We start from the raw sequence: 22,558 nt of genomic DNA on the forward strand, positions 1-22,558 counted from the left end.
TACAAAAATATGGGTTTCCTTAAATCTCAGGTTATCCACAGTGCTATGCTGCACTGTCCTGAGCAGCTGGGGCTGCTGAGCCTGGTTCCACCTCAGATGCAAAAGTCCCATCTTAAAAAGGACTAACTTGGATCCAGTTGAGCCCAGCAATATTAAGCCCATATAAAAATTATCTTTTCTCTAAAAAATCTTGGAAGAGGTGGTAGCACAGCAACCGATGGTTTTCATATGACAAAATGATATGTTTGATGTTTTTTAATCTGGCTTTCGTAAAACGCACTCCAGAGTCTGCCTTTTTGAAAGCAATGACATCTGGATGGCTGCTGACTGAAGTCAGTACTCAGATTTAATACTATTGGATTTGTCCTCAGCATTTGATGAATTAGTATCTATCACTGCAGACTGAGGCTAACTTTGGTATTTCTGGAACAGTCCTGAAGTGGCTGTTTTCAAACCAGACAAATACAATAATGACCATGTGTATAATGTCTGAAGCCTTTAACTTCAAATGACATCAAATTACCTTTAACTCATGATATCCACTCATACATTTCTTTCAAGGACTCAAAGCTGCCCAAACTCTCAGTGTTAATGTAATCTCTTTGCTTTGTAAAGGTTTACTGAAAATTGCATTCAATCAAAATTCAAAAGACGGAAAACTCCAAAAGATCTTGGTGCTTTGAGCTCCTCTATTCAAACATCAGGAATTGTGGTGTATGGTTTGACCAATTACTACCATTTGGAAGCTGATCTAGATGAAAAACTGCTTCTATAATCTAAGAAAGACTGACAAGTTAAGGCCAATACTGTCAACTGTTACCTTGAACTTGTGATCTGTGCTTTTGTTTATTCTTGCTTGGACTGCTTTTCTTCATTCACGATTTGTTGCATTATTACATTTCTGGCTATACTCTTTGGTCTTCAGCTTGGAACCTTCTCATGGTTCCTAGAACACGCTATAAAACCAGACTCTTCCTTCTGCTCCAAGATCATGGAATGACCTCTTCTGTTCCTTCGTGTATCTGACTGTTGACTACTTCAACAAGCAGCTGAAGACTGTTTGATAGACTGTGTTTTGTTTTCAATGTTGGTTATTGTGATTTTTATCTTATTTTTACCTTTTCTATAGCTTCTGTTTTTTTTTTATGAAGCACTGTGGGATTTATATTTGACTAAATTTTTTAGTCTATTGAGAAACACCTTGTGATTTTATCTGTGAAAGGTGCTGTATGATGTGCAGTACATTACATTTGTCTAAATAGGTCAATGTTTTTAAATTAAAATCTACAACAAGTTCTGTTTCAAATACATGTAAGCCACACTCTTCAAAAGGAATAAAGTATGCTACTCTATGAGAAGTTAGTCTGCAGCAATGCTTGATTTTTTAAACTGAATTACTGGAAAAAAGTAAGTGTTTTTAAAAAAAAATATTATTCTACTTTACTGAGATGCACCAGCACATGTGTAGACGCATGGGTTAGATTTAAACATTGAAAGTTTGAGTATAGATTTGCGGTTATAAAGCTTTTCCATAACCCTGACAGTGAGCATGCGAGTTAGTCGATCTACTGAATGTGCCATCGCTTGCTTGCTCGTTTTTTGATCCAGCGAAATAAGTTCAGTTAGATAGGAGGAAGGAGTGAGACGTGTTATTTATAGGATTCGGACGTGAGGTAATGTGAACGGATGTCCCAGTGGGAGGAAAGGATCAAATGTCAGACCTAAGCCTCAGAGCCAGGAGATTTTATGAGAAAAAAAAAAAAAAAAAAGCCAGAGCAGTCACTACTAGGCCAAGCTGGAGGAGAAAACCAGTACTTCACCCAGTTTGGTGATTCCATAACCTAAAAACCACAATATTATCCCACTTGTGATGCATGCCATCTATTCTATTAATAAAGCTCTAAAATGTTTCCTCCTTCAAGCTTGGCTTTGCAGTCATTCTCAGAGACAGTTGGCCCGGCCTGATACAGTAAATGGTACTACCTTATAGGGACTGCTAGCTCCAGCTATGCAGTTTGGGTTTATACGGTCCACATGGTTCTCTAAAGACTACACAACACACAGAGGCAATATGGACACAGAACAAACCAACACGGCACAACACAACACATGCAAAAACAGAAAAAAAACATGAAATGAAAATGGAGAGGAATGACAGAGTCATACTGTATTCTTGTCTAAAAAGGTGAATAACTCAAATCTCATCAGATGCAGTAACACCAGCCTAAACACATGGAACTTTTTAAAATGCATTTAACAGCAATAGGTGGTTGTTTTTTTCTTTGCACGGTAGCGATTATGTTGCAAAGATTTCAAACAACTCCAGATATAACAGAAGGCAGCGATCTGTCATGTGTTTGATTAAAGTTGAGAAGTCAAAACAAAGATAATTAAACTAACAAAAACATAACTAACAGAGATAAAAGAATCGGTCTGAAGCTTTCTTTGTCTGAGTAGTGATGGATGTTTCAGGTCCTGGCACAAAAAATGGACTGAAATTTCTTTGATGGATAATATCCAATATCTAACTGGGCAAAAAAAAATCGCACTAAAGGTCTTAAATAATGCCAGAACAAGAGGTTTTAATACCAAATAATATATATAAGCAATAATACAATAATAATATAATATAAGCAATTCTGTTTCTGTTCAAATGGGGACAAATCACGACATAAAAGAGTCAAAGAAAGAGTAAAAGAAGAAAACCATATCAACCTCATCTGAGGAGGATTGTATCAAATAAAGCAAATGATACACAGACTGGTTTTCTAGATATATTAGTTGTTTTTAAGTTGTAAATCAGGGAAAACTGAAGCAACATTGTCTGTGTGAACTGATTCTACTGACCTCGCTCTGCTTCCTTTTCTTGGTAAAGATATAACGGATCAAAGTCTCCTGTAGAACTTCCTGTTTGACCAGGAAATGCCAAAGACGACGAACTGGGAAGGACTGATGGTTCTTTGTCCTGGAAATAAAAACAGATCAGACACCGCCTACTAGCAACTTATTTGGCCTGCATTGGTAACAGAGTGAGCAACAAATATATATATAAAGTATTGTATAAGCATAGGACTTTTTCAGCATTAATAACCAAGCAACCAATTTTTCTGCATAAAAGTAATTTTTGAATACCACTGTTTTGAATATCGTTGACTGACAATCATTGTTTTCTACTTTCGGCTACTTTAGGTCGCCAATGAAATGTAAAATAATAGCAAATATAGGCAATAATATGTTGTGACTCACAAATAGGTCTTATTTTTAAGAAACGGGTGCAATACAGTTTGTCCGAGTGGTTTTGCAATATGATGACATCATAAAAAGGGACAGGGCCCAGAGCAGATGTGGTACCTACACCGTAATCTCTAAAGTGTTCATCATCAACAACACAAAGAGGGAAATAAGTGTGATGCTAAAGGAAAATTCGATTTGTCTTGTTTACAAATACAAATTTCAAATTTTCTCATTAACTCTGACCAGCTTCTCTGATAAAAAAATATAATGATACTGCCACTACCATGTTTCAGTGAGGCGATGGTATATTCAGCATGATGTTAGTGTTTTTCTGCCTTCCCACAAAAAAATACTTCTTGGCCAAACCATTTTTGTCTCATCTGATTAGAGAACCTTCTAGTACATGTTAGCCGTGTCAACTATATGACTTATGACCATGCTCTCCTCTCTCTGCCTGCTAGTTTAGTTGGGAAGCTGTGTTTTAGTATCGATGCGTTTGAGATGAACTCTTCATTTTCAATGACAGAATAAACAGAGCTCCATGAAATTCAAAGCCTGCAATATTATTACATATAAGTTTGCTTGAACTTCTCCACAACTTTCTCCCTGACCTGTCTGCTGTCCTTCTTGGTCTCCAAGATGGTGTTTCTTTACTTCTTATTCTTCTTCTGCTGCTTTTCCTCTGCAGGCATCATCACAGCTCTCTCTCCATCTGACCCTATCTTCTGGATTAACTTTTCTCACAACAACTACATCCATGTCGTTTTCCCCTTCATCCTTATGTCTCCTCTTTGGTCTTCATCTAAGCATCCTGGCTGGTAGGTGCAGCCTCGGCATCTTTCTAAAGATATCTAAATAAAAATGCTTGAGTAACATGAATTTTAAAAGAAAAGCTCTGATTCAATACTAACTTGAACGGTGTGTTGTCAGCCTCTAGCATGGCCTTGTGTCGCAGTATGGCAGGGCCAGCTCCTGCGCTCAGGTCGGAGGGGTATGTGTTGATGTAATTGGGAGGCGGACCATCAAACTTGTTCATCTGCTCCAGTAAAAGTTGCTCCCAGTTCTCTAAAGTCTTCAGTACAGCGTTGCAAAGGGGGGAAGTGACTGGGAGATCTGTGATCAAAAGAAAGACAGAGAAAAGAGTGTGCTTGAACATAGTTGTAAACTGGAGATGGATGTTTGGGTGCAGATTAGATGCAAATTAGATAAGCAGAGGTATTAAGAGGGTACCTGTGAAGTCAAGGCCAGTGAGGGGGATAAAGTTCTTCACATTGTGATGAGCCAGTTTCACCATGACCAGACGGATCAAAACCCAGCTGTTCCGAAAACAAACAGTGATCCGTCAATCTGAAACTTCGGATGGTTAGAATATGCATAGGAGAAGATAGAGGCTACCTGTAGGAGTTGAAATCTGAATGCTCTGTCATCTGTGTGTCAGAGAGGAAGGCATCATCATCATCATCTTCGTCCTCAGCGCCACTTTCGTCTGAATCACACAAAGCGTTGCTCTCCGAGAGTGGAAGGAAAGGCTGAGAGGGAGAGAGGTACAAAGGTAAGGAAAAAATGATGCCTGACAGAGAGGTTCGCACATTTTATAGAATACCCAGGCTGTGTGTCACATGAGCTGCTTGTTGACTTTGTTTCTTACTTTAGCTACAAAATAGTCCCACATGCTCAGCTCGGGGGGAATGAACTTCTCTCTGTAGGCGGGTCTCTCTGCAGGCACAGGAGGTGGAGTGGCGGGGGTCTCTTTCACAGGGCGTCCAGGAACCAGCATCCTCATGTTGAATCTGCGCCTGTAGCGGTCCACGTCCTCTGCAGGGGGCTGAGGGGGGGCCGCTGGCATTTGGAAAAGGAAACAAGGAGCTTCAATATCTACAGTTAATCTAATAATAGAATGCGAGAAGAACGCCAAGAAGAATGAGGGTGAGCTTCAACTCATTCTTATTTCCATTCCAAATGGTGGTAAAAGCAGATCAGGAGAAGGAACACGGCATCCACACTTTATTAGGGACCTAAGCCACATAGAATTGGTTTTAAATCTGCAAAGGATGACCTTTAATTATATTGGAAATACCTGGAATATGTTGTGTGTCTTTAACACCCAAATGCTAGGTCATTTGGGAGAGGGTCATACAAACACAAACACACAAACATTTAGGATGAAGACACAGGGCAATACACAGTAGGATGGATATGCACAAACCTGCACCGTCATCCTGGGGGACTGTATCTGGCATCGTACCAGACAAAACAAGACAACACACAAACCAGAGTAGACAGTGCAGTTAGACACACAGATACCACATCTATTACTTGACTGAAAAAATAAATAACATGAAGTGGTACAAAATGCACACAAAGGACATCAAACAGATGACAAAATTTGATGAATTTAAACAAAAGATTGTCTTGATGGCACTTGATCGAGGCAGATATTGCTTTCTTTAAACAGAATTAACGTCAATGAGGATTTTTCAGAAAACGGATGCGATTTCTGCAAGGCAGCAGGTCTGCAGCATGAAGAGGAGATTGCAGTGACCCTCAAAAGGGCAGATTTTCAATGAGCAATGCCTTTCAACAGTCTGACATTTAAGATTGTCTGAGCTCTAAACAAGCTCTGTGAAAGCCTTCCTGAGAGCAACATCAGACACAGTCAGGTGATATCTAAATGCCGGCCCATATCTTCTCTCCTCACAAATACAACTGGAGAGCGCAATACTCATGTTTTATAAATTAACGGCTTTAAATTCCATATTTAGAATTGAATTCTATTAACATAGATGGTCAAAGTATTGAGTGTTACAAAATCCCTTAATGGAATTGATGCGTAACATACTTTCAACACAGCGAGTAATTCTTAAAGTGCTTGCAAAGTCTTCATAGTGCTTTAAACCAGGACAAGTTTTCCCACAATATTAAGTTAAAATTGTATGCATTTAAATTAGTTAACGAAATAAAGGAGTGTATGATTGTGCCATAGAAGACAATTTTAGAGTTTTCAACACCAACGAAATAAACATCTGAGTATAGCTGCAATTTTTGGTATCTACAGGTATCTACATATTGACATCTTACCCTTTCTTTTAATCAAAATATTTCAGCCTTTGTCAGATTGCTGCTTTTTATTTCTCACTGTGTTTGGGTTTGGACTTTGACAGGGTTTTTTTTAACACATGGATATGTTTTGATCCAAACTATTTCAAGGTAGCTCTGTTATAAACGCTGCCTTTCAATTGGGTGATTAAAGTACGATCCAAGTCTAAAGCCTCTTGCCGCATCTAACGGGGTTCCTTAAAGTATTAATATGTATTCAGCTCCAATCATCCATTCTGGCTAGCTTTTCTATCCCTGCTTAGGAAGAGCATCCTTGCAGATTTGGACACCACCATGTGTCACCGTCTGGATGGCGCATTCAGGTTGGTGTGTAGTGTTATTTCTCTGACCCCAAACGCTGTGTTGTAAATTATCTAATCTGTCAAGAGCTTCCTTCACATGTTTGTTGTTTCCCCTATTTAGCTTGTGGTATAATTGAATTGTGACTTTCAGGGTTTTTTATTTTTTGTCAACAATAGCTTTCTTCTTGTCTCTTTCATTTAAGGCCAGATTTGCAGAGCGCTGATAGCAGCCCTGTTGACTAATTTGTAACCAAGAGACTGTTGGTTGTTCCATGCTGTCTTTGAATGGTCAGTTTTTGTAGGTTTGCAGTTGGGCCGTACCTTATCCATTTTCAAATGATGCATTTACAGTAACACTGCTCTCAAAGATTTTATTTTTTCTAACTTAAATCTTCTTTAAACTGTTCCAGAACTTTCTCCCTGACTTCCAAGCTGCAAACTCCGGACCTCTTCACAGAGCATCTGCATTAATTCAGAGATAAAGTGACACACAGGTGTACTTTTTTAACTAGTACACCTTTCAAGGAAATCAAATGCACTGGGGCAACACACCTTTTATGGTTTTCTTTGTGTAAGAAATGTAAATAATGCATTTTTTTCCCTTAAACTTCACAATGTTCCTGGTATTTTTATGGGTCTACTATAGAAAATCTCATAATTAAACAAAATGTTTAGTTGACGTGTGTCAAACTGTAAAAAATATTATGAATGCACATTATTTAGCAAGGCTTGGTACATTCACAAATATACCCAGTTATCAAAAGTGTTTATAATCCATTTTAGCTTTTTTTATATAAGCTAGACAATACACTGTTTAAGATATCCTTAAACTGGTTTTAAACCCTCTTGAAATGTACCTGATTTAGTCTCCGACTCAGATCTAGTCTGAGGCGGCTGCTCAGCCTTGGCCACTGAACACTCCTTGCTAAGGCTGGCTGTTTAGTGACAACAAAATGGGCATAAGAGACATTACCACATGAACATGCAATGCTGTGTATACACACACAAATCCACACACACGCACACACAAACCCTCACATGGTTGCTGCTTATCATAACAATGAGCACAAATGTCTTCATAGCACTAATCAGCTCTAATGTTCTTGAAGGGCATTCAGCAGGAGCTTCATGGGAGAGAGGCAGGAGAGCCAGTCAAGCATCAGCAACAATGCAAACCTGTACAGTTACCATGCACCGCAAACCAGCACTGCAATCTACCAGCCTCGTTACTCACAGCTGGCCTTAGTTGCTGGTGCCACAGTGCCCAGCCTCTCTCCCCTTGAAACAGGAGGAGGGTGTCGTTTGGGGTGCTGGGTTTCAGAGGGGAAGGGAGTAGGGTTTGGGGAGAGGTGGCTCTGCTCAGGTCTTCCTGTCTCTTGATTCTCCTCTGGATTGGCTGCCTCAAACTCAGCTGGCACTGGGACACAGGGCAGAGTCACACACTCACACAAGACACTACACACCATTGGGAGCAGGAGCATCTCTGGAACATCAGGAAGTGAATAGAAATAATGGGAAGAGACTGAGAGGGATGGAACGGCTGCCTCAGAATTAGGCTGGGGTGTCAATACCTATAGACAGGCCAAGAGATGAAAGCAGACAGCAAAGACAACGTGAAGACCATCCATTTAAGATGCAAAAAAAAGTGATTTCTACCTGGTGGAAGCTCGGGCCGCTTTGGCTTAATTATAACTCTTGCTCCTCCTCCAAAGACAGCAGCCCACATGCGGTTGTTGAGAGGATGTGCAGCGAGGCGGAAGAGTTCATTGCTGTTGTGAGTGCCCAAGCCGTGGATGAGCAGCGAAAGGTAAACCGCCACCACTGCCTCGCACAGCAGAACGCTGAGCTTGGGTTGGTCCTCCTCCCTTGCAGACGTCAATAGAGAGATCAGGGACGACACACCTGCAGGAAGGGGACGCCATGATTTATGAAAAATCATTTCAATACTCCTAGACATAAACACAGGCTAGGCAAAATGAAGAGCTCATTTATAAAACATTAGCGCGACAGTCGGAACAGTCTCAGTTTTTCTTTTTCTTTCCTAGAGGCCATGAAACTCTTATTATAGAACACCATCTGCTTCTCCGCATAAACACAGTCTGCTTTGCTCTTCCCCCTCCCTCTGCTGTTTATATTCCTTTGATGCTTTCATATAAAATACTTCCTCATCCAACTCACCGTGTGAAGAGTCTGGACAATCCTTACCTTCAGACATCATTCAGTCAAATTACTTTCATATATTGATAATGAGCCAAGGTATTTCCATCTGTTTTGTTCCATAAGGATCTAACACTACTAAATAATGCCAGAGATTAGAGAGGCCTGATTACCTGGCCACTGTGCAGGCGCAGAATTTGGAGTAACGTGTTCCTCAATGCTTTCTGTGCGAAGTCTCTTTCTTTCACTCAGCAACAGCCCCTGGTACACCATTCCTGTAAACTGGTTGGCTTCTGTCTGACTGCTGAGAGGCCATAAAACAGCACAAAGCATTGATTGTCACCATGCAGTTGGGTTTAAATAGCGTCTTATGAAACCTGCTGGAACTTTTGTTACCTGTAACTGTGACTGTCACACAGGGCTTGGTAGACACAAGCAGACAAAGACGCCGCCAGCGTGTGAAGCGCATTAACCTGAGGATAGAAGGATAATTATTTCACCATTAACATGAACAGCAAATACCTGGCAAAGGCTGCATAAGTCGTCATCAATCTCCTGGAAGTCATTTTCTCCAAAAGACATTTGTGACAGAACACTGGGCTGTTGGAAGTTGGAGCAAAGATGATTTAATAAGAAGTTCACAACTTGTACAACGATTTAATGATGAGTAACATTTGGTAGTGATGGAGCCAAATGTTTTCCAATCTGCAATCAAATTTCTGCCATAAAACATGAAAAGTGATAAAGAGAACAACCCACAGCTCCCTTAGTGTGTTAAGTAATAAATTCCACCTACACAATGAGAAACTTGAGAAAACAGCCCTGTTCAGCACAAAGTGTTTCTGTTGATTTGTATAATGCAGTAAAGCCCCCCCGCCTCCCCAGAGGACATAAAACAAAATATCCCCAAATTCCTGTCTGAATCCTGACCCGATCATCAATGATGTCCGGATGTGGCGGGGCCTCCAACATGGTGATGGTGTAGAGGATGTCGTGGATGTGGTTGCTGAGGTGGAGGACAGGATTGGCTATGACCGTCTTGGTGGTGGCGATACATGCAGACAGCAGAGGAAGAGTTGTAGGCAGAGGCAGAGGAGACTGCAGTTGCTTCACCGTGGTCTCCTACAGAGTTAACATAGAAGGCGGGGAAAATCAGGGCAAACATGACAACAGCAAATAATCTGCTTGTAGAAAAAACATACCTGCTGACTCTCTTGGAGAAGGAAGAGGAGCTCCATGCGAACAGAGGTGACCCCGCCTCCCTTGGCTCCATGAAGGCTGCAGTAGGACAGGAAGACCCTAAGCAGTGCCTGGTTCTTCCTTAGCCATGCCTTGCGCCTCTCAGAATGTTGCTGCTTGGCTTGGAGGCGGCGTCGCTCCATCTGGTGACGCTCATAAGCCCCAGCCTCCATATTCTCCAGCGCCTCGTCCGAAATGTCCACAGATGCTGTACGATCTCTCTCAACCTCTGGTCCTTCTTCTTTCCTCTCAACCTGTGTTTTTTTTTTTCACCCAGCATATACAGTGAATAACCACTAATCAGAAAGGAACCTTCCCAAATCTCTTTGTCTAAATCAAATTTCGTGGAGCTCACCTTGTAGTTACAGATTGTATGCATTGCTGCGATCTCCTTCTCCAACCAACTGTAGAGCTGAAAACGTAGCTTCCCTCCATCTACCTCGAAGCCTGTAGCTAGCGTTCGCAGCTCAGTCATCAATATCTTCAGACAGGCACGAAACTTCAGCTGCTCTGCAATCACATCCACCTCGGAATCGCCCTAAAAACAGAGTTGAAAGTAGAGGTCGACTTTGAAAGCTATAATATAAGTTATCTTACAAACTGTAAAAATGTAACCTTCTAATGCTGGAGCAGTGGATTTATAGTGTTTCAAAAGTGCAATCAGCGGAATGTGGACTGAACTTTATGGTTATTATTAGGGCTGCAACCAACAATTATTTTGCGAATTGATTATTCTGTCGATTATTGTTTCGATTAATAACCGTATAGCGAAAGGTTCCTTAAAGATGATTCTTTTACAAAATTAAACCAGGGGGAACTAAATCTTTTCCACTTGAGGAGTTCTGGTTAGACCCTATTGACAGATAAAAAATGTTTTTAAACCTTAAATACCAAAATGTGTATACATTTTTACAGTTTTGATATAACTACTGCTCCAAAAGAGTTCCTCTGTCAAATAAAAGCATATTTTATAGTCTCTTTACTCCAATTAACAGTTTTATTTCAATAATTGATTAATCCGATTCATTGTTTCAGCCCTAATTACTATATATATAAAAAAAAACCTCTGTTAATAGTCTGAAAGTTCAGTAAAACCAACTGACTAAGATAAAGTGGATGTCTGTTGACCGGGGTAAAGTACTGAAACATAGACTGTGCCTTTTCTCAGCCAATTAGAAGTAACCTTGAACCTGTCTGTGCTGGAAGCTGAGTGGGGAGGGTGAAATATAGATACATGCCCTTCCAGGTGTTTAAGACTCCCTAATGCCGTGAACAGAAGAGACAGCTGCTTTGAAATGTTTTTTATCTGACTAGTGAAAAATGAATGTCTTTAATGAACTCAAAGTTGTTTCTCTTGAAATGACCCAATGTTCGTGTGTGAGAATTCTCTTTATATACAGGGGTGGGCAAACACCCGGTAGAGCCGCACTAACAGTTAAAGTGTGAGTGTTCTTCTCTGCAGAGTAAAATAAAACAATTTCTTCCTTGCATATCAACTCTCATTGCTCATTATACTTCACAGACCTCTGATGTCAGCACTTGGATCTGAAACTGACATTCAGCTCCAATTAAGAAAGACTGAGAGATTTGTTAACTGCAAACAGGCTAGATGCTATTTGCAATCCAAGGTAATATCAACAATTTTTTCTACATTTTGAAATTCCAAACCGGCATCAACATGGTAACAGAGGAGGTTATGTAATTTGATGAAACAAACAAATAAACAGTTTTTAATGGAGCAATGAAAGTAGATAATGTTCTGTGTAAACACTTTAAGTTTTACAATCCTGGTTACTTTTGCTCCCCCAGAGTACAGTAAAAGATTAATCCTGAATAATAGGACTGATAAAATCAGAGATTGCATTAAAGCCCGCTATTTGATCTGAAAGAAAAATAAAAAGGAATTTTCCTGTTTTCAATACGTGATACCTGTGAGTCTCCTTTTTGTTGTTTGTGGTCATCACTCTTTGAGCCTTTGTCCTCAGTCTCTGGTTTCTTCATGGTTAAACCGTCTTCATCTTCATCTTCTTCATCGTCCTTGTCATCCCCCCAGTCGAGCTTCAGGTCATCTTCTTCTACCTTGACAAGGGGCTGGCTCCAGTCCAGACTACCAACGCTATCGTTTACTCCCCAGGCCGGAGCCGGCGCTGCAGAGGAGCCCCAGTCCACAGCTCCTTGGGTGCCATTTTCCAAAGGCTGGCTGGCGTTAATGTTTGCTTTGGAAGAAGCTTTGCTGAGAGATGAGGAGCCAGATTTCTTTACCTTGGGAATCTTAGACAGCACCTCTAGAGCCAAAACTGGACAACCCACCTATAGAGAAAAAAAAAGATCAAAGGGTGTTTATGATTTGAAGCTGACTTTGTAACAATATTACAACAAATCAAAAACAAAAGGAGCTAATAGAGCAAAATTAGCTGCTTCTAATTGTAAAATATATTTAACTTTACATCAATGATCTAAAGAAGGCCTATACTGGACAGATCTAGGTCCTGAACTCACCTTAAAGTGGGCATTGGCAGTAGTGAAGAACAATTTGCGCTCAATAAGGTTGATCTCATCTGCAGTGCTTTTCTCAGCAGTTAGACCCACGGTAGTGGCTGTGGCCTCTGGACTTGCAAAGTGCCGACGGATGATCAAAGGATGCGTCCTTAAGTAGTTATAGAAACTAAACACCACAGGGTTGCAAGATTTCACCATCACATCTTACGCACCAGAGATAAAGAAAGGGAGATGAAAAATGAGCATAACAAGTATCAGAAACAATGAGCAAAAGCAAACTGGTCAAAGTTAGTCTTTAGATTTGCTGCTTACCCGGATTCTCATCTTCTTTGGGGTTTCTCTCTAAGAGAGTATCAAGGGCTCGGGTGTAATCTTTCATAATCCAGTAGGCTATGCTACGAAGGAAGGGGTCTGGATGCAGTCTGGAGCAGTGATAACCGCTCCCGTCTCTGTTACAGCCCAGAACCTTCTCGTAAAGGAGGCCTTGGCAGGTGGACGAATTTTCAAAGTCAGCCTCATACAGCCTGGCTACTATCATGGCTAACTGGAGGTCTTCCATCTTTTCCATCAACACCTGCAAGTCATAAATAAGCGTGGTTAACTTCCGGGTATATAAGCTGGGTGGTTTTAGAACATAAAATGATGTTATACGACAGAGTGAATGACCGTCAACCAGGAAAAGGGGTTAAAGTTCAGGTTTATAAACTGGCATGCTGTCATGAATCCACAAAGGGCTTAATTTGGGGGTTCTTACAGGATTTCCACTTGATAATAAAATACAAATCATTTACCACTTTATAAAATGTTCAGTTTTTTTGTGAAGTTCTCTTGATTTCACAAAAAGGGCAAAAGAACATCCATCCAAAGTGTCTTTATGGTTTAGTGACCTGACACAATTTAATTCAGTTAGAGAAAATAAAATATACTCTCAGGGGGTCCAGGGACAAATTCTTCTCTGGGATCCGATGTTGATGAATTTTTGTAAACTTAAAACGGTGCCCAATAGGTGATCTTTTAGCAATCATCTTGCATTTGTATGTGTGATCGTTATAGAATCCATGTGAACCATGTCTTGTTTAGTGCACAGCTTCAAAGTATTTATTTTTTAAAGTTCTTATTTGTTTTTGTTTAACCTTCAATTATTTACTCTTGCTGGATTGGTGTCAAACATGTTCTTGGGATGGGGCGTTAAAAAACGAGTATTATGTCTCTTGTATTTGATACAATGTAATGTGTTACTGATGCTCAATGAAAATAACATAAAAAAACAGGTAAAAAAAAACAAAAAAAAAACAATGTGGAATTGATATAGCCACGAAATGTAAAAGAAAATGCTCATTTTTGTTTGAAATGCGTAAAGTTAATCAATTTTAATGATCAAAATGGACAAAAATATAAAGCGATTCCAGAACTTTTATTCTAGCTGGGCTAAAAAAAAATAATTTTTGGTTATTATATAATGAATAAGAAAGGTAATCTGAAAACTCAGCTGAAATTATTGTTTGCTCTTATCGAACGTTAGAAAATAACAGAAATAAATTGTGTTTTTTCTGCACTTATAAAGACAGCACAATAACCTGTTGAGTTTGTTGATGTTAAATCCCCGAAAAACAGTCAGTGTGCGCTGACCTAAACATGCCACACCGATTTTGTTTTAATTGAAAACTTAAATTTACCTCTAAATAACTGAATTGTACCTTAAGTTGATTACATGTGTCTATCGTGTGATAGACAAATTTCTTTGAATGACATAATGAATGTCAGAAATGTTATAATAACACTGGATCCGAACAAAAAATCTTGATTGAACTGAAATAAAAAAAAACCTTATCCTAAATTTATCTTTGTTGTGAATCTATGATGACAAATACAACTTAAAAAGAAATTAAAGTTTAGTCAACAAAAAACTAAAATGTGAATTTATCAATATATAAGGTACTTCTTCTTTCCTCTATACCGTGAGTTAGAAAGATATAGAGATCAAAGTTAGGCTTCTGTTGTTTTTTGTGCATATTTTGGCTATGTAACCAAAAAACCTGAGCAAAAGAATATGCAAGAATATTATGCATTTCAACAGTTTGAACTGGTTACATAAAGGCTGAAACATATATCACTATTATCCTTCAGCAGGTTTAAATTTCATATAAACTTTCATTTTTACTGCCACTGTGAGGGAAATAAAAACAGGGACCAGGAGAAGCAATAAGGTGTGTATCATGTGTGAAGATCAGGAAGTGTGTTTGTGTGTGTTCACACCTCTATTGCATCTTTAAGGGAGCCAGCTAATAGGAAAAAGGCAGCAGACTGTTCAAAGCGCTGCTTTCCCAGCAGGGAGAAAGCGTTTTTGAGAGCTGCCTTTCGCCAGCGGTCCTCTGTGAAGTTGTTTTTGAAGAACTGAGTCATCTTCTCCTCATGCTGAGACCTGAGAGATGACAATTAGGTCGTTCCGTATCGCACTGAGGTTTAAAAATATACTGGAAACAAACAGTCTACAACATGTAGACTAACAGTGTATATCTTCTGACACCATCCTACCTGAAGAGACCCCAGAGAACAGCTTTTTTCTTCATGGCCAAGTAGAACAGGGCAGCATCTAGCGGGTCGTTGTTCCTCTGGAATGCTGCTTTACCCAGCTGATTTTACACAAAACCGTTCAGTTACCTCATTTATCGGTAAAATATTACTTTAAATTGATACTTCATGTAAGCTAATATTTAGATGTGCAAAGGTTGATAGTCTTAATAGATGAACTGTCCAAAGAATAAATCAAATCAGTGTATATTTTGCTACCTTCTCCACCATCTTCCTCAGAGTGTTGATGTTGCGTATCCACCATCCCACGCCGACGGCTCTCAGCTCAGACCACTGAGGGTCGCCTCTCTGCATGGCAGGAATCATGTTCAGCAGCTCCTCCTCAGCCTCTGAGTGGAAGGCCCATGCAAAGTGGCAAGTGGAAAGGCCTGACATGGACATAGATCAAGGGAGTCAGCAGGGAAGCATGACCGCCTTTGAATTGAGTTTGGACAAAATGAGATTTAATAAAAAATGATCTGATCTACCAAAGTGCCTTGAAATAAAATTTGTTGTGAATAGATGCTAAAAATATTACTGAAAGGTCAATTTACCAGTAATTCAATACATACTATAGGTGAAACTTGTATATCAATTTATGCACAGGATGGACAACGTTTACAGCTAATCAAAACCCAACATTACCTTTAATGTGATTTGAATATGACACTGGAGCAATAAATAAAGAAACATTACAGTACAGAAACATTTTTGCTGAAAAAATAATGAGATGCTTTAATTATGATATCAGCACATGTCTGGAAAGTTAAGTGGAAGGAAAAATAGATAGCCATAACTCTGAGAGGACTGTAAACCAAAGTCCATTCAAGGGTTCCAGGGATTCATGATGTGTGGATGTGGTCTCGGAAGCCATCATATATACACATTCATACTGTCCTACTCTGTTACTTCTGTTATACCTCTCCTTAAAAATAATACCATGACAAACTAATTGATCCTGAAACTGTTTCTTAGATCTCTATGGTACTCCTGTACTCTGCAGTAATATTGTGCATTTTCTTTTGAAAATCGATACCCTAAAGACATGAGGACAACAACAAAAGGCACAGAATCCAAGTTTATTAAGATCCAAAGTGAAGTTTCTAGAATCAGAGATGACCTGAGAAGCAGTGTGCTCTGCTGGTGTTGGTCCACCATATCTTAACAAGTCTAACGTGAACCAGGAAATTTAGATTTCTTTCTGCCGTCCTCTGTTTACAAGGTTTAAGGAGAACTGATTTGAACTGGAACTTTCCAAAAGTGCCCTGAAATCCCTGGGCTTCACATCCCATTAAAGCTATCTGCAGAGAATCTAAGTGATATTAATCTATGACTAAGATAAGAGCAGAATATTCAGATTACATAAAGGCTTTTAATAAACCAACCTTTCTTTCTTTAACACCTGAGCAGAGACACAGGCTGATTGCATCACACTGCATCCAACACATTGTTATCATTTGACTGATGTAGCGTTATAATTTTCTGGTAAAATGAATTCCTAGTTTTAATCAGCTGTAAAGAGAAAAATTACCAACACTTCAAATAAATCACTGCATAAAACGATCCACATCTAACAGAGTTTTACTTTTTGAACCTGAACTGAGTGATGACTGAAGCTTCTAAGCTCTGATTCAATGCTAGGAAGGAAGAAAACTGAGTGGAAATGTAGATGAAGGCAGAAACACCATAATGGGGCAGAGAGAACACTGGAGCTTGACTTCTAACATGGGCTTCTTATAAAAATATTAATAGATTTTACTAGAAAGTAGTGAAACTAATTTCTTTCTAAAATGAATGAGACCCACATTTATTACATGACACTGACTCATATCCACCTAATGTACCTAGATATGGGAATTACTGACTTTCCACATAGGTAATATAGATTTTACAAAGCAGAAGCTGCTGCAGATTTGAGACAAGAAAACATGTAGGTAGCTTGTTGCTTTGTTAATGATATGTGGATAATATTACACTTCTAAATTTTTCTAAAATTATGAAAACATCATTAAAGGCAGTTCACCTTACAGCCTTAAATGGTAAAATAACAATCTTTCCTTTTTTTTTTTTTTTACCTTGGTGAAGCAGCTGCATACGATACAGTGGAGGCAAAGAAGTGAGCAGGCAGGTATGGAGACGCATGGCGAGCAGGTACCTCAGTCCACACTCATCAAGAGCCTCTCCCCCTAAACAAACAATGGGCAGATTTTTAATTTAGGGATTCAATTCAATGCCAACTAAAAATACCTACAGAAAAAAGGGCCTTCTGTAATATTTCACTTCATACAATCCTGTCAGAGAATATATCTCTTGACCCTGAACCATCTCCTGTGATTACTCTGCCCTGGAACAACCTGCTTATGTCTTGCTCTCAAAAGACTAAATAAATAAGATGGTAAATTGAAGAGCAAACAGACAACGATAATGAAAAAGTACAATTTTTGTTTTTGTAAGGAAAGATTTGATGGCTGGAGATTAACTACAAGCTGGAACACACAATCAAAAGAAAAGGCATGTTTTTCGCACACGTTTATAGCCTTTAGTCAGCTTTTAAAGTATTATCTCTTAAAAAAAAGGTAAACAAACACAGAGATTGCACACATGGGCAGAGCCAAAAGACCAAAGATTGCTTAAATATAATAATTTTTACTAAACTATATTATACTTCATATGAAGACGTGTAAAGATTGCCTCAAACCTGTCAAAGAAAAATGACTGCTGCTGGTCAATAGGCTACACTGTATAAAATGAGGGGAGTTAGAGGATTCATGAATGTTAAAGAGTTTAAATGAACACTAAACAAGAGAATAGTTTGGATTAAGAAAAAGAAAAGAAATGCTTTTTCATGAATCCTCAATCTGAACGCTGAAATGTTTTATTGTTGTGGTTCATTTATTTGTCCATTTCTTTCAGAGTAAAAAATCATCTAAAGTTCAATATTCCCAAAAAGAAAATAACATAAGTGATTGTCTGACTTTATAGTTTAAAAGTGCAAATTAAAGAGAGAAGACTTTCCTACTTTCAATCTGAGAAAGTTTTTTTAAATGAGGTCAGACGAAGTGTGAAAATTACTATAGAAAGTTACTTAAGACAAAACAGTATTTTCTATAGAATGATGTGAACCATTCACATTTGAAACAGAAACTATAATATTAAGAAAATTTTAGAGCTATTATTCAGCCAGAGACTTGTTTGAAGTTAGTTAAGATAATAGCTAATATAACCTGTTAAAAACAGATCCAAATCTAAGATCTATGATCATTTTCTTATCTACTTTGAACTAGTAAAGTTTAGGAAAGCAACAGTACTCTCTAAAGGGATGTTGCCTCTGCTTATGGGGGAGGAGGGAGAAAATATATCCTAAATTGTTCTAAATAAGAAGTTCTAAAGGATAAATTGTAATCAACTAAAATTGGCTAAAATTAGCAGATCAGAGCTACAAAAGAGCTGACGATCAAGTAGTTAAAACAGAACTCTGATTGGTCCATCTATATTAAATAAAAAATTATCACATTTGTAATCTGATCCTAAATCTGAATCAGCAAATCTAATATACATGTAGGCACCAGGGATGAGCTAAAATTACTGTGGATGGTTGACTTTCAGGATGTCTTTGGTAAACCCAGATACTCAACTCAATTTACTTAGAACTATTCCCATTTTAAATTAGGTAGGTGAGTCTCAAATAAAACCTTAGAGCCACATTTCCGCTGTGGTTACATCTTGTTTAAAATCTGACAGTAAATCTCAACCTATAGGTAAGACTTACTCCCCATATGCATAATAAATGCTATAAAAGAATATCTGCTGTTCGGTTGATGGTGTTAGAATGACTATCAGCTGCCTTTTTGTTCTGTCATCCTTCTGCTTTTAGAAAATAGATGCAGTGTTCAAAGGAGAACAAACAAAGGCGTTCCTGTCACACAAGGGTTACTGTGGAGGTGCAAAACGAGATGAAGTAGCGGATACAGCAGGACAGACAGAAAGCCGATATGACCTGTGTACTGTTGATCATTGGAGCCTGTAACTTCTGCACTTGTTGTTGCAATGGTATCTGCCAAGGCCACCAAGAACATCTGCTCCAGCCGGGTCAGTCCTGGGAGGCTGGAATGCATGAGGTGACTGGACAATACCTGGAACCAAAGATGAAGAAAAATTTGCTTATGAGAAGAGAAGGAAACTGTTGCTCAGGTTTAGTTTCTGCCTGTATTCAACCCAAACAGAAATGCAATTATGAGACAATAAAAAAAAAATGCAGGATCACCACTTACTGGTTGAAATGGGCTTAAGCCTCTTCATTACTATCATATTTGCTCTGCTTTTAGTAAGATTAACACATCCACACACAAGGTGCCATTTCTCTTTGAAATAGAGTAAGAATACCTGAGCGTGCTCTGGTCCGAAATATGAGGGTCCGTACTGAGAAAGGTTGATAACCCGAGATTTCCTCTCTGGCTTATCAGCAGCAAAGTTCACAAAGTCGTCTGTAGTAACTGTTGGCACCTGCATCAACAGACAGGAAACACTTTCTATCTGAAGATCCAATTTCCCCCGTTATGACTAGATCATTCTGGTAGCTCGTCTTACCTGGAAGAGATCAGCATACTGGTCTTCTGTGGATTTCTGAGCTGCATCACCATCAACAACCTTTGTTGTTTTGACGCTTTCCTCGGCTCCCTTAAATGAGGTGTCCAGGTCAGCCAACATCAAGGCGTAGAGGGGCAAAGGAGGAATGGAGTTGATCTCTGTGTAATCCCTTCCTCCATCTCGGCCTGCCACTATGGTGTCCTTTGCTGTGCTTCCGGTCACGCTGATTGTTCGAGAGAGGTGCCTCCTGGATCCGCCTTCACCTGCCTCCACATCCCTGACCACAGCAACTTCTCCAGCTATACACTTTACGAGATGTGCAAGTATGGCCTGAAAGAATACAGACATCAGGTTTATATTTTTAAAAAGTAGCTATTGCTAAATGTTTGTTTCCAAGCAGGGGATGGTCCCACCTTTGCCCGCCGTACTTTGCCCAGGTCCATGAGCTCCAGCAGCTGGGTCGGGTGGTATTGTGGCAGAGTGGGAGAGAGAGAGTGAGCTGCCTCAAACAGTCCTCCCTCCTGCAGACCTGCAGGGGCACGCAGAGCTTCATCCACTCCAGTGCTCCCTTCAAAAACACTCTTGGACCTGGCTCTCCCTTCAAAGACAGAGGAGGTAACTGCTGTCTGACCTCCAGCAATGTCTGCAGATGACAGATTGCCCTCTTCTCCTTCACCAGGCTTCTTGTCCTGGTGCCACTGTGCGTACACATGCATTTCACAGTCCATACCCACCACCAGGATGCCATCCCTCACCCAGGATAAGGACACTGGCAGCGAAGGTGTACCGTCTACGGAGGAAAGGAGGTCAATGGATCGAAGCAGAATCCAGCGTGAACGGATCCCTTGTTTGATACTGCCACCTAGTGGGAGGGTAATCACAGCCACCCCCTCTTTGCTGCTAGTCTGCTCATTCACCATGCCGGAAATGCGGCCGTACATTAGGATGTTAGAGCCGACCCCTACTGTGAGAATGTGGGACCCATCCTCCTTAGATAGCCAGTCCAGGTGGATGAAGTGCTTAATATTGGGCGAGCTATGGTCTCTGCTCATGTACAAATCAGTCCTGAAGATTGATAAGTAATAAAACACATTAAGATAACAGATTTTAAAACATGAAAAATATAAATGTGTGGCTCCATTTTTACCTGCTGTAGACAAAAAGGTTGGAGTCCACACTGACTCTAGGATCCAGCGTTGTTGAGGGTCTGACATAGTCGTCAAGATGGACAGTTTGCTCTAAAACCCACTCAGAGCCGCCAGTAGACTCACACTCATAAATGGAAACGTGCATAGAGAAGTCTTCCACAGAGCTATGAAGCTGAGGAAAAAAGGAGCATTTTGTCACAACCTTTAAAAGAATCAAAGTCCTGCAGATCTTTATTCTTTAACGAAAACTAGGAAGAGGTGTCTACTCATCATGGCATGTTGTTGTGAAGAGAATTGGAACCTGTGTTGCATTGGAAACTTTCATTGCAGTGAATAAGAAGATGAATAATATCCTCTAACCTAGTTCCTAGTTGCCTCTATTTTTTTCTATGAGCAGTTAAGCATGTTTACCACAGTAAGAGGCTTCAATAGAAAACATTTCAGATTCTAATAAAAGACAGAATTTTAATTTAGTACCAGTCCTTGTCGTGGTTGTTTGAAAGCCACAGCTAGCCTGCCGATGTAGGAGCAGGAAACAGCCACCGGCCGTCCTGACACAGACACTGCACTGTTGTTGTCCTCCTCCTCGTTCATGAGTACCCAGGGTTCCCAGCAATACACCCGGTTGTCCATGCCATGGCCTTCGTCGCCCTCCACAGCGCAGCGCCAGAAGCGCACATGAGAATCTGAGCAGGTTGTAACAATCAGGTACGGAGCCAGACACACAGGGTAGATGGAGGAGGAGCTCAGATGACCTGGAAGAAAGAGAAAAAAGATCATCTAAAGTTCATTGCAGTGTTCAAAAACAATCTGAATTCCCCCAAAATGTATTCAAGGCCATAAAAAACAAAATGTTTTAGAATTATCGGTAGAAGGAAAAACATTAGTAAAGGTCATAAAGTAAAGGTCTGATAAATTTTCGTTTAAGCTTGTTGCTACCCAGGCAAATATAATACATTATATTGTCCTCTTAATATAAAACGGATCAAAATTCATTCGGCCAACCTGCAGACGGTGTTGCCCTGGTAACTTCCACCCCATGGGGTAAATCTAAGCGCTTGCTGTACACTAGCTTGGAATTGAGTATAAGTTTGCTGGCTGATTGCAAGTTGGCTGAAGAAGCTGATCGTGGCAGGGGTCTGATTGGAGAGGTCTCAGGGGACGAGTCAGCATTCATGACTTGATTGGGAACCATGAGCTGGCTCTGGAAACTAAACTGCTGGCTGGGCTCGTCTGAAAAACAAACAAAAAAAATCAGTAAGAGGAATTCTGTGTTATATGTGTTCGTATTAATATCATGAAAGCAATCTTGATTTCTATGATTTGGCGTGAAGCTGGATGCATCCTGAACCTACCGACACAGGCCTGCACAGACTGGAGATGCAGGTGCCACATCTGCAGGACTGAGTTCCCATTTAGATCCTTCTCTATTACGACCAAGAAGAACTTCTCAGAAAATGGAGCATGTTGGTAATCTGCACAGAATGAAAAAAAATATATACATAAAATCCACCTTTACTAAATGGAACAGGGAAAAGAATGAAAACTGTCACAAGAGCAATTTTCCAACTACCTTCTCCAGTGGAAAAAGCCGGTGTGTACGCCTCTGATTCCTTCGGAGGTTTGTAACCAAGAATGAAATCCTCTTGGAAGACATGCAGCAGCTGAGTATTGGAGCCACACTAGAAGCATACAGACATCAAACAGATGATTTGGGGCTTAAGG

General features: G+C 39.9%; 1 protein-coding gene across 3 annotated transcripts in view; it reads right to left on the bottom strand.

Annotated features, from left to right (window-relative positions):
- Positions 1–22,558, bottom strand: part of dmxl2 (Dmx-like 2) — a 48,382-nt gene that overhangs the window by 7,339 nt on the left and 18,485 nt on the right. Inside the window, exons 17-45 of one of the 3 annotated variants that reach the window (XM_015375608.1) lie at positions 22,407–22,515; positions 22,189–22,308; positions 21,839–22,066; positions 21,311–21,588; positions 20,833–21,005; positions 20,099–20,750; positions 19,686–20,015; positions 19,482–19,601; positions 19,096–19,231; positions 17,174–17,284; positions 15,318–15,487; positions 15,063–15,160; positions 14,784–14,949; positions 12,840–13,101; positions 12,528–12,730; positions 11,958–12,338; positions 10,384–10,566; positions 9,992–10,282; positions 9,720–9,911; positions 9,186–9,262; positions 8,963–9,093; positions 8,289–8,534; positions 7,867–8,049; positions 4,883–5,073; positions 4,630–4,763; positions 4,465–4,550; positions 4,146–4,347; positions 2,848–2,965; positions 1,984–2,049 (exon numbers count right to left, since the gene is read on the bottom strand). In XM_015375608.1, coding sequence (XP_015231094.1) covers positions 1,984–2,049; positions 2,848–2,965; positions 4,146–4,347; positions 4,465–4,550; positions 4,630–4,763; positions 4,883–5,073; positions 7,867–8,049; positions 8,289–8,534; positions 8,963–9,093; positions 9,186–9,262; positions 9,720–9,911; positions 9,992–10,282; positions 10,384–10,566; positions 11,958–12,338; positions 12,528–12,730; positions 12,840–13,101; positions 14,784–14,949; positions 15,063–15,160; positions 15,318–15,487; positions 17,174–17,284; positions 19,096–19,231; positions 19,482–19,601; positions 19,686–20,015; positions 20,099–20,750; positions 20,833–21,005; positions 21,311–21,588; positions 21,839–22,066; positions 22,189–22,308; positions 22,407–22,515 — 5,637 coding nt within the window. The remainder of the gene's footprint in view (positions 1–1,983; positions 2,050–2,847; positions 2,966–4,145; positions 4,348–4,464; positions 4,551–4,629; positions 4,764–4,882; positions 5,074–7,866; positions 8,050–8,288; positions 8,535–8,962; positions 9,094–9,185; positions 9,263–9,719; positions 9,912–9,991; positions 10,283–10,383; positions 10,567–11,957; positions 12,339–12,527; positions 12,731–12,839; positions 13,102–14,783; positions 14,950–15,062; positions 15,161–15,317; positions 15,488–17,173; positions 17,285–19,095; positions 19,232–19,481; positions 19,602–19,685; positions 20,016–20,098; positions 20,751–20,832; positions 21,006–21,310; positions 21,589–21,838; positions 22,067–22,188; positions 22,309–22,406; positions 22,516–22,558) is intronic. The other 2 variants (XM_015375610.1, XM_015375609.1) reach the window with 2 other exon arrangements.

The sequence above is a fragment of the Cyprinodon variegatus genome, unplaced genomic scaffold (genome assembly GCF_000732505.1).
Source record: "Cyprinodon variegatus isolate N-32 unplaced genomic scaffold, C_variegatus-1.0 Scaffold122, whole genome shotgun sequence".
Taxonomy (NCBI): domain Eukaryota; kingdom Metazoa; phylum Chordata; class Actinopteri; order Cyprinodontiformes; family Cyprinodontidae; genus Cyprinodon; species Cyprinodon variegatus.